At 40.7% G+C, this 12,132-nt stretch overlaps 1 protein-coding gene across 4 annotated transcripts in view; it reads right to left on the reverse strand.

Moving 5' to 3' along the window:
- Nucleotides 1-12,132, reverse strand: part of dpf3 (D4, zinc and double PHD fingers, family 3) — a 75,355-nt gene that overhangs the window by 14,520 nt on the left and 48,703 nt on the right. For 2 of the 4 annotated variants that reach the window (XR_006085294.1, XR_006085293.1), the window contains 3 exons: nucleotides 5,956-6,084; nucleotides 3,204-4,213; nucleotides 1,976-2,856 (listed from right to left, as the gene is read on the reverse strand). Coding sequence is in view for 2 of the 4 variants with exons in the window: in XM_042338072.1 (XP_042194006.1) it covers nucleotides 1,528-1,640; nucleotides 5,956-6,084 (242 nt within the window). In the remaining 2 variants the exon portion in view is untranslated. Of the gene's footprint in view, nucleotides 1-1,527; nucleotides 1,641-1,975; nucleotides 2,857-3,203; nucleotides 4,214-5,955; nucleotides 6,085-12,132 lie in introns of those variants that run through there. The other 2 variants (XM_042338072.1, XM_007893250.2) reach the window with 1 other exon arrangement.

Here is a 12,132-nt window from a genome sequence, read left to right on the forward strand (position 1 = left end):
CAGAACCAACTGCATCTTATCAGTCTTTTCGAAGTAGTTTCAAAATGCTAAATATAAAATATCCTTCAAAAGGAAGCATTAATGACACCCAGAGAGCCACATCCCCCGTACAAAGCCCTCAGCATGTTGTTCTGTGAAGAGAATTGGGTTCAATTCAAAGGAAGCATGTTAACTGCTTGCGTGAGTTCAGTCAATGTCAGTCACGCTCACCCCTTCAGACAATTATGAATTGAGTGACTTGTTCACATTACACCTATCCCTGCCACCTGCCATCTTTGTGAATGCTGCTTTCTAACTGGCAGAACCAGATCACGTTATAGCGTAATATTTCCTCCGCCTTTTATGCTTTTTCTTCATCCATGCAAAATACAAAGTAACATTTGTGTAGCGCCTTTCGCATCAAGAGGACGTCCCAAGATCAGTTCTGATGAAGAAGACCCTTTGGCCAACCCAATCTCACCCCTCTACAACAACCACACCGTCATCCTCCCATCAAGCTTAATTTTTAGAATGACTCTAGTGTCCTGCCCTCAACACTGGAGTCGTTCTAAAAAAGTCCCTCTGGGTAAAGAAAAACTGCCTAATATCTGTCCTGAAATTGCCACTTGCAGAAGTCCAGTTTCTCTTTCTCACACGCGCACATATACACACACACACACAAGATTCACATTTGCAGTTTAAGATTTTCTTTCTTTTTTCTTTCTTTCTCTCTTCTTCTGAAGGGGCCGCTGCCACACTCTGGTCCCTCAGCCACCAGACCAGTGTGACACGTGAACTTGGAACAGTCAGCGTAGATGGGCTATGCGAGTATGGAGGGCATCCTGTCTATATCGGACATTCACACTTGCCCAATTCTCATGTGTGTTGAGTATGACTGTGCGCGCGAGTGCGCATGCATGTGTGTGTGTGTGTGTGTGTGTGTGTGTTGGGGGGGGAGGGGGAGAGACACAACAACAGTGAACAGGAGAAGGAGCCTTGGGAGAACAGAGCATAATTGGAGCATCCCAACAGAGATCAGTTAACTAAGCACAGACAAGGAATTGAACCTTACAGACTTCAAGGCTGTACGGCTGAGTGCTTCGTCACGGCAGCACTGACTTTATCCACTCGGCCATGGCTGGGGGACGAAAAAGAGGACAGTCCTCTACAGTTCAGTTTAACAAGAATACAAAGGGGAAGTGGATTGGAAATTGGGTTGTGAAAAATACGAGGTGGGAAGGAATAGCAAGCTACAAGTATTGAGCAGCTTGCTAATATTGCAACCTGCAGCTACAAGTCCCAACTGGCAAATAAAACTAAACTGCAGGAGGGAGAAAAGATAAGAATTCAGAAGGAACATATATACTGTACTGAGTGAGTGGTCTGACTGAAATCAACGGTAACATTTGTATTATTATTATTATTTTTAAAAGTGAAGAAAGAGCCTTGTGTTAAAATTTGCAACAGAACATCCCCAACGCAACAACTGAATTCTATTCTTTGTTTTAAGCTCGCAGGAGGAGGACATGAACCCAAAAGCAAACTTACGTCATTTTCAGAAGTCCCACACAGGCTACAGGATTTGCACTCAATACACTGCCAGTGATAGGTTTTCACAGCTGCAGTCATATTTATTGTGAATTGCAAACAGGTTGGGTGACCTGAGGAAATGCAACAAACAAGATGTTTATACACCATTTCCTGAGTCAAGTTTTGAGTAAACAGCAAACACAGGTTTTGAAACTTTTTAAGCATGTGTTAACCCTTTCGCTGCTGGGCAGGGCTGCTGTGCAAAAAGGCTTTTTTTTAAAAAACAAACTCCAGCTATACTACTTAACAAGCAGTCTCTAGCAACAATACACTTCATCAACACCCCAAAATATTAATACTTAACACAAATCTCTTGTTTTTAACAGAATAAGTACAAACATTCGGTCAAGTGATAAGAGAGTTTACTTGCTTTTAACAAAAATTCAAAAAATAAAACCGGACACAGTTTGAGACCAATACGCAGTTTATTTTTTCTTACAAATAAAAATTCGTCATCTCAATCTCAGCAGCAATTTTTTTTTCCAGTTTATATAAAGAACCTTTTTGTTTTTAACCTTTAATATCGTACGACAAAACAATACCATCCCTTGATGGCGACAATATACCTTACTTCATCACGTGGGTACAGCAAACTTCAATCGAACTAATCAATAAATAGAAAGTAATCACTAGACTCCCAGAACAGCCAAATGACACACCCGACCGACACATACCACATCCACTTGGAATCAGTCCTAAATTCCGAGATTGAACTAAATGGCTTTGACAACAAGGTTGAGCAGAGTTGATTTCAGAGTCTAAACAGTTCATCAGTAAAAAAAAACTAGCTACCAAATTCAGCATCAGAAACAACCAAGTTGGCAATTAAAGTTCGCTTTTCAGAAAAGAAAACAAACATACATACATTTACAGAAAATAGAAGGGAGCAAGGGCAGTGGGGGGGGAAACAAAAATTGCACTACATTAGCACGTTTTTAAATATTGCCCAAATGTAAGGAATATCTAACCTTTCCTTTTATTTAACCATTTATTTCTGGTCAGTCTTGTTACTTGGAAAAAGAAATCGAGAGATCAGGGGTGAGGGGGGGAGGGGGTGGACCAGCTCAGCTGGAGATCCCTTTCGAGTTTAAAAATTTATTTCACAATAATAAGTCTCTCTTCGTTCATATTGCACGGGCTCAGTGCGTTCCTGAGGCTGCGTCACACTAACGAGATGCTAGGCGGCTGTGGACAAGCAATAACTCCACTGGCAAAGCAGGGGCTGGCATTTCATTTCCTTTCTTCCTAGAAACGGCTTGAGTGGTAATCGTCGGCATCCAGGATACTCTGTGGTGAAGGAAAGGGCAGAGGAGAGCTGTTTGTTTAGTAGGCTGCGTGGCTGTTAAGAGAAAAACTTTTTTTTTCAGGATAACAGCTTGGTGCATTAATAGCTTTGTGAAAAAAAACTCACTTGCTATACAACACTGCCGCATTATAATAAAGCTAAAGCCTACCCTGCCCGCAAAGGGTTATGTTAATTAGCAAGAGAGAGAGAAAAAAAATCCCAAAGCACCTTAAATTATTTTTTCTTATTTTATTTTTATTTTTTTAAAATAAATTTAAACATTCATTATTCCCTGGAAATATCGATTGTTTTGTAAAAGTAAATATCAACGAAAGTTGTGGGCACATACCTTGCAATGCAACCGATGAACTCCTTTTAATATAACAGGACCAAAAAGATGCTGTTTTCACTTTTTTTTCCTCCCCGTCAGAACTTGCCTATTGACGTAGTTTCTTCGCGAAATGCAACCGGAATGTCCTAGCACTCAACAGCGGGAGAACAATTCAGCTGACCACATAAGCCAACCAAAAGGTACAAGTCCCCTTGAAAGGGCAGGCTCAGTTTTGCTTGCTTTTTTTTTAATATATAAATTATATAGATTTTTTTTAAAAAACTCCGCTTCTTTCAGTTCATCGTACAATGAACGTCATTGCCACGAAAACCATGGAGTTGCAGGTGCAAAGAGGTGAAGAACGCAGGCTTGAGACCTTGTTCCAATGGTGAATAGGTTCCACGTTATGTGTATTGGAATGGTAGTCGGGACAGCGTGCCTACAGGAAGGATCTAGTTGACTTTAAGCCATTGCACTTTTGTAAAGGGAAGTCCATTTAGCTCAGTGGGTACCTCCCACAGTTCATCATAATCCCTTTGTTTGAGTGCCCCACTCATTAATTCATTCAAAAAAGGTATGGTGGCCAGTCAAATGTCTTTCTTTAAACAATAATAATCACAAGTCAAAATGCTGATCGTCTTCAGACAGTTAGAGACTCTTGTTTACTGATGAACGGATAAAAAGCATCGACTCTGCTCAGTTTCATGCACAACACAGGTCTAAGAATTCAGCATGAGGGTTCTGGCTACAAAAAGCCTCCATTGTTGTCAAGGCCATTCATTAAATCTCGCCCGAAATCTTACTTTGTGCTAGCAGGTATTCATTCCCCCAATCGCGTGTTTAGCTGCTGCAATTGTTATTTGCATCGTTACTAGCAGGCGGACTAAGGCCTTTGTTTGATAGCAGTTCATCGAAATCATCGTCGTCAAAGCCATGAAACGTAGAAGCGTCACTTTCGGACGATGCACCAAACAAGTCCTCTGCACTGCACAAGTCCGTCTCCTTTACGACATCTCGGCCCAAATAAGCTAACATGTATGATGATGTACATATCAGCACACGGGGTTTTCAGCAATACACACACAAAATGGAAAATAAAAAAAATCAATCATAGGTCCTACCTCTACATACAAGTCAACAAGACCTACGCTAGCAAAGAATCCTGAGCTCTTAACCTCTAAACCCTGCTATTTTATTAACAAATCAGACAGCGAAAGGGTTAAATAAATAAGATATATATAAAATTTATTAAAAATCGCGACAATTACCGATGCACAAATGGAAAGTCTCGTTAATTTATGGGCTTGAAGCCGTCAAATGTGAAAACAATTAATCTGACAACTCTCAGCTGAAACGGAGTTAATAGTATTAATGTTCGAAACTGCAGCTGTAGACAGTTTTGTTGCATTGTATATCATAACCAAATGTTTTTTTTATTGAACAAAATGAACAATAGAAGAACCAGGGGTAGAAATTCACAAGGTCACGAGAAAGGCTGAAGGAAATCGCCTTTCGGACCATTTGATCTCATCCTTTTGGAGTATCAACCCTACCATCTTCCCGTTACAGCACCAAGCTGTTCCTTAACTGAGTTCATTGCCCTACCATGCTTCTTGGTAACCCACAATAGTTTGGGTATATTTCAAAATAAAGGCCTCCCAGTCACCTCGTTGACAACAACCATCTGTTGCAAACATCCCCACGTTTATTCAGAAATGAGTTAGGATGTTTTTAAAACCAATTTGGAAATACTGATTGGCTTTATGGAGCAGCAGCAGTTAAATTCATGTATATGTGATGCCAAGTCTGGATAGGAAATCTGATTCATGGGTATGTCATTATGCTATCTCCCCAGGCCCCCCACCTTGTATTTTTTGGGGAGGGCAACATTTGGGGAAAACTGTTGAAAGTGCCTGAATTCTGGTTTAAAGCTGAAAAAATTGGGGTTAATTTGGAAACCTTTTCTTTTTAAACAATGCAGAAAACTGGCTTTTAAATCAAGATTGAATTTAGGAATTTTTCAGAAGATTTTTCACAATCTTAATTTTTTTAATAAAAACACCAATTGATCCTAATACGAATGAGGTGCAATTTGGAATCTCCAGTGGTGCAAAACAAACTGAGCTTGAATTTTATCATCTGAATGTACATAGTAGGCAATAACCACAAATGCCTTTTGTTTTGTTGACTGCTAATCAATAACTGCAGGATTAATATCACTGCGCTAAGAGTGAAACATTGTTGTGTAACATTGAGATAAAAAATCTGATCCGCCTGCTCACAAAAGCAGTTCAACATCTGGTCTTTGTAACAGGACGATAAGTCAGTCAAACAATGTGGTTCTTTATGTATAAAAATCACCCAATCAGCCTAATGTTTAATATGCAAACTCTGATAATTTCCACATTTATACATTTTAAATGTTGCTCCCAGTGCCCGGGTACTTATGGATTATCTGCTCGATCTTGCCTCCCTAATGCACATTAAAGAGATGGATTTCTGCGACAAGGCACAGATCTGATGCAGCCCGGCACATGGTGTCCAAAGCAAGCTGTCTTGTGTGTGTGTGCGCGTCTCTCTTCAGGGCACTAATCAATTTTGCCCTGACAGCTCACCAGCAGCACTCACTGCCTTCAGGATCCCTTGGTTATCAACCGTGTGCAGACGGCAGCAAGAACTGATCTAATCGGCTGCAGTTTGAAAACAAAATCGACTCAGCGAGGGCCATCTTAGAGGTCATTTGAAAGAACTATGAAAGAGCTGCACCTACCGGAACGTCCGCAGTCAGAGCAAGAGACCAGCTCCTCGGCCCGGCCTGTCTTCTTGTTCATATTGGATCCTCCCAAACAGAAATCGCAGTAATTATTGGGAATAATCATCCCATCTGGACCTTTCCGAGCTGTGAAGTGCCAGAAGGAATAGAATTAGGATACATGCTAAACAGGCTCCTCACGTGGAGCCAATTAGGCGAGTTCATGGTAATTATTTTTAATCTGGTTATCATTCCCCTTGTGCCTCGTGCCTCCTCTCCCAACCCCCATCCACACTACAGGGAAGCCCTGCTGAAACATGAGGTTCTCTGATCCAAAAAATTAGACACCATGTTATTATAATGGATCAGTTGGGGAGAAAATGTTTGCCGGTGCCACTTCCAGGTCGCTACTAATGTCACTTCCAGTGTGGATCTGCTGGCTTCCTGTGTTTGTCACCTCTGTAAACTATGGGTCCTACTGTAGACTCGTGTTCTAAGCAAACTTGTGCTCTAACAGAGCGCTTAATACTTAATTAGTAATCAATGTGCACCAAAGAAACACAGATGCTTTTTATTTGGAGGTGGTGGGTGGGGAGGAGGAGATTTTTAAATATTTTTCCCCCAACCCAAGTCCACACAATGTATTATTTGTTCCAATACATTTCTACATTCCAATATATAAATTTCAGCACTCAAAATTTACAGAAAAATATAGTTTCATTTAATTTACACCAATTTTTCTCCTTTGATTTTTGCATTCCTCCTCTCTTACGTGTTTTTTTGGTGTGACTCATTTTTTTTTCTCCTTTCCACTGGGATCTGTGTTCTTTGAGTGCCCAGTGCTCTTTGGAACCGCAAGCAGCTGGCCATTATTCATGTGTGAGCTTTGACAGTGAGTATTAGCTGGCGATTTAACTACAGGGAAGGGAGTTAAGGGGGTTTGAGGGAGAAGCTAAATCTTCATAAGACACAGAGATAAAAGCACCTCTGCCTCTCTACCACAGAAAAACAGGCAGGGAAGGAGGAGTGCGGCTGGGCGATTTTCTGAGGTGAGCTGTAGAGCTTGTTTTATGGTCGGTGCTGGACACATGCAGAAATTCACACATCCCACCCACACATGGAAATTCCAAAGATAGACTGTTGGAATGGAATGCACACTCGCTCCCTGGAGGGATGCATCCTGCCTGCTTACCTAATTCCGGAAAGTATTAGGCGCAGGTTGGCAAGAGCCAAGGATTGGGCACCCCAGAGTGCAGGGTACTGCTGGAGTCTGACCAGCTAATACTGCATAACTTGCCGTTGAGCCCGCTGTCTGACAAGCTTTCCCGCACCTTAATAATAATAATCCTTAATAATAATAATCCTTGCATTTGATATAGCGCTTTTCACGTCGGGAGGACGTCCCAAAGCGCTTCACAGAACACACTGTAAAGTGAATTGACTGTATATTTGTGGGCGAACGCGGCAGCCAATTACGCACAGCAATGTCCCACAAACAGTCGTAGATTGAAAATGACCAATTTATTATTGTTTTTGGTTTTTGGAGGGATTATTATTGTCCTTGTCCAGTATTGCGGACCATAGAACTATTACTGTGATCAGCTAACTCAGTGCATAGGAGGATTTAAGCTTCGACCTTCCAGTCTGCATGACCTAGTATGGCAGCAGGTGGTCACTATATTCAGGAAGTAAGCTTCAGCTAACAGTTTACAGCAACATAACCCAAAAATAAGAACATAAGAATTTGCTGGGCAAAAAAAGACCAAGGTCTATCCAGTTCGCCCTCTAGCATGCTGACTATCACATGCCTAGTCATGACCGAAACTACATACTGTATCCCAAGATATTCGTTCCTAACAGAAATCTAATTTGTTCTTGAAACACTTTCTCCCTCGGGACCCTGTTCCATATGTTTAGTACTCGCTCACTGAAGTAGTGTTTCTGAAGATTTGTTCTGAATTTATGCCCCTTCAATCATCAGATAAACAATGGGAAATTCACTGATCTTTCAAAAATTCATGTTTTCAAGATGTCAATTCCTGCTAATGTTTAGGGAGTTGTTTCCCCTCACCCCAAAAAGGTAAATCCCTTCTAGTATAGAAATTGGTACAAGACACATTTTCTGTATGAAGTGGCCTCTCTGGCAAGTGAATTTATTTCCTGCTCTCGCTGCAATGTGACCCAAATGTTGTGATAAATCTCCAGTTAACCTGAGATAATCATCAGTAAATACAGACTCCACTTCCCTAAACATGGTAAGGTACATGCACAAGCATAGAGAGGAGTAAATCCCTTTTGTCCACTTTACTATGGTCCTGGGCTGCAGCAGAAAATTCTGCTGAATTAGAACACTTAAAGAAAAATCACTTCCACGCACTTTTTTCCCCTTTTTTGAGGAAATGTACCCATATGTTTTCTCTGCTCTCTCATGTCCAAGAGGAATGAATGGGTGATCTATTCTCCCCTCTTATCCTCCCACCTCTGTCCCCACCCCCGCCCCGTCCCGCCTCTGCTGATATTGCTCCAAGGTATCGGTTTTGGCTCAGTCGGTAGCACTCTTGCTTCGGTGTCAGAATAAGGTTTTCAACCCCATGTCACAAATCCCACTTTAAACCTACCTCTTTGACCATGCCTATGTTCACCTCCCCACTGCTTGCATGACGTCTAACCCCACCATTGTGACGTATTCAGAGACTTTATTGTATGTGAAGGGCACTATATAAATGCAAGTAGTAGTTGTTGTTCAGCTAATAGTGTCTAAAGGATGTGGAACTGGTTAAAATTTTTGGCCCATCCTTAGCAGGTTCCCTACGTTAGTAGTCGAGCTCATAGTCTAGGCTGACACTCCAGTGAATAAGCTGTATTCACATTTCCTACTATCCTTAAAGGAATCCAATTTGATACTCCCACCGACCTGCCAGAACTGTGCTCCGGAAGCAGATTGTGTCAGAGCAGAGTTCCTTCGAGGGAAGGTGCGACTGCGAAATATAATAATAAAAATAATCCTTGCATTTGATATAGCGCTTTTCACGTCAGGAGGACGTCCCAAAGCGCTTCACAGAATATACTGCAAAGTGAATTGACTATATATTTGTGGGCGAACGCGGCAGCCAATTGCGCACAGCAACGTCCCACAAACAGTCGTGGATTGAAAATGCCCAATTTATTATTGGTTTTGTTTTGGTGGGATTATTATTAGGTGTGTGGAGTAAGGAAACTTTCCCAAGGTCTCGCCCTGCCTGGAATTGAACTCAGGTCTCTCACTTGCAAAGCGAGTGCTCTAACCACTGAACTACAGAACTCCATAATATGTCTGTTTACTGGAAGGAGTCCTCATTTGTCGATCACAAGTTAATGAATCCCTTTAAAAATCCCATATAATAGATCCTAACAAGATATTCAAAGTTCACTCTCAGTTTCGGCCAACATGAAAACCCCCAAACACACTGTGGTCATCACTCTCTCCCATACACGCACACGTACGCACAGACACACATGCACACACACATTTGAGGGGGGGGGTTGGTCCTCACTCACCAAGAAGTCAAATGCACCAATGATAATCGGATTACACACAGAAATTCAAAATGCTACTTGTAATTTCTCCCCAAAAATTGACTAAATGCCTCAATTTCAGCTTCAATGAAAACAGAATTCCCAGTGAAACTACAGACAGGAATAAAACAGAAAACAAGCCAGGGAGTATAATCTTATTTTAAAATGAAATCCTCTGGGGAGGGGTGGGGGGACTCTTTGAACAGTTCCTTCTGTTGGGCAGATAAACAACAACAGGCATGTCACAGAGTGTTAGGTAGATGCTTCTCTGTGTGTTCTCAGACTGCTCAACATCAAAGAAATGTAAACTGCACAGCATCAATGAAAATCAGATTGGATGTTCACAAAGTACAAAAGACTCTGTAGATTTGCAAAGTGATCTATTGAGACTCAAGCTCTTCTTTTAAAAAAATTACCTTGAAAATTTTAAATAACAGATTCAAACATTCCACCCCGAAATACACAATCAATCACTTTAAGTATACTCTGTGAAGTGCTTTGAGACATCTCAACAATATGCTAAGGCGCAATATCAAATGCAAGGATTATTATTATTTTAAGAGAATTGTTTTACGGGCTGAGACTAGTTCGACTTTTGTGGCTTAGGGTTCGTTAAAAGAAATGTAAAGCAGTGGGGGTGGGGGCACAAAATGAAGACAAGAAGATTTTTCCTTGTAAACAAAAGTGCAAATAAAAGTTTGGCCAGTTCTATATCCCAGAACTAAATAACCATGTTACACGTGGATCTTTGCTACACCTACTGAAAATAGCACACAAACGTGTAATCCGCATAGTGATGCTCAATGTACAATTGAGAAGTGTGTACAATCCACTGGAGATTCAACAAGAAACTCCAGCAAAAGTGAAAAGAGAGAAAAAAAATTGCAAGAAAAACGATTGAAAAGAAGGAGTAAAAGTAATGTAAGAATTTGACTTTGGGACCAGCCAGATGGAATGCAATGGTCTTATTCATTCCTGTACATTTCCAGTGTTCTGAAATTTACTTTCTTCTATTGTTCAATACCATTTCTAGCATACATAGGAGCATTATCTTCCACTAAGATTGTTGTTGTTGAAATGGCTGGTTCAGAAATAAGCAAGGCATTCAACATTGCATCTCATGCAGTCTGATAAACAATTTCTTTGGTCACAGCTGGTTGCATATTCTGAGAAGAAAAGAATTACTAACGAAAGCACCTACGGACACATGCAGAATCGGACACAGAGGTACAGACAGACAGGGACAGAGAGGTGCACACATCAACAAGAGAAGACACTTAGAAGAGTTGCCACTTTATTAAAACTGGCCACTCACTTAATCGCTTTCCGCAGGTAATAATCCCTCAAAAAATATGGTCACTCAATCCATGCCTGTTTGTGGGACATTGTGGTGTGCAATTCACTGCCGGTTTTCGCCCACAAAACACATAGTAAATTCACTTTATAGTATATTCTGTGAAGTGCTTTGAGATGTCTCATGCCATGATAAAGCGCTATATCAATTGCAAGGATTATTATTATTATTCAGATTTAAAATGTAGATAGATAGACAAATCCGTTTCTCTAGTTTATTAAAAGGAGAGATTAATATAGTTTGACAGCTGATTGATATTATGACAACATCCATTTACAATCACACTAAGAAACAACTCATATTGTTCACTAACTCTAAAATATTCAAGTGGAATTCACTGTTAAATAGTTATACCAAATATTATTACTTAAAGAATGAGATTACCAGGCACATAGCTGCTCAAGGTTACCCAGAGATATCCATTTCCAGACAGTTCAATTACTATCAGCCTCCGCGTCCTTCTCAAAAGGCTGCCTGTTATCTCTGGACATATTTGTGAAGTGCAGTTACCAGGGTAATACGCACACAGCAGCTTATACAAAAGTCCTGGTTAATAAGCAGGTCAATCATCAGTGCGAGCACAGTAGTCATTTAGCTACAGCTGTACGCAAACTTGAACGTGCAGATTTCAACCTTTATGTTAAACTGCTTTAAAGTTTGGATGTCTCACTCTCATAGGTAATTCCTATTTTAAGACTGATCAACTGAGCAAATTACTGAACAAGATACTAAAAAGGGGGCAGAAAATTCCAGTGGCAAATATTATGCAAAATTGATTACTGAAACTTATTCCTTCCCATCGACTCAGTGTATTCCCTTCACCATACAGTCAGTCTTTCAAACCTAAGCTCCCTTTACTTAACAACTACTTGTCGATGTTACCTTACATTCTCTCCCACCGTGTTTCACCCTCGTTGGGTGTCCGGCACTATGGGCCTGGGCACTTCACCCACATTTCACAATAAAACTGTAAATGGTATCTGCTTTTCGCAGCAGTACAATCGCAATGTCATTTCCTTCTCTCTGTCTTCGTGCTCACCTCTCCCCCCCTCACCCCATAAACCCAGCATGAGATTTCATAAAAATAAAAAAACTTGCACTTTTAACAGCACTATTCACGTTTCAAAATATTTTGCAGGATTTAATATAATGTCTAGTGACTGTGAATTTTTGTAGGTGGGCCTAAAAATATTAGTGTGGTTACCAGCACGGACTAATTGGGCCAAACGGTTTCTATACCACATTGTCCTATGTAATCTAACACAATCTGTTTATTTAAATGTTTA

Source organism: Callorhinchus milii, unplaced genomic scaffold, assembly GCF_018977255.1.
Source record: "Callorhinchus milii isolate IMCB2004 unplaced genomic scaffold, IMCB_Cmil_1.0 Scaffold9, whole genome shotgun sequence".
Classification (NCBI taxonomy): Eukaryota; Metazoa; Chordata; class Chondrichthyes; order Chimaeriformes; family Callorhinchidae; genus Callorhinchus; species Callorhinchus milii.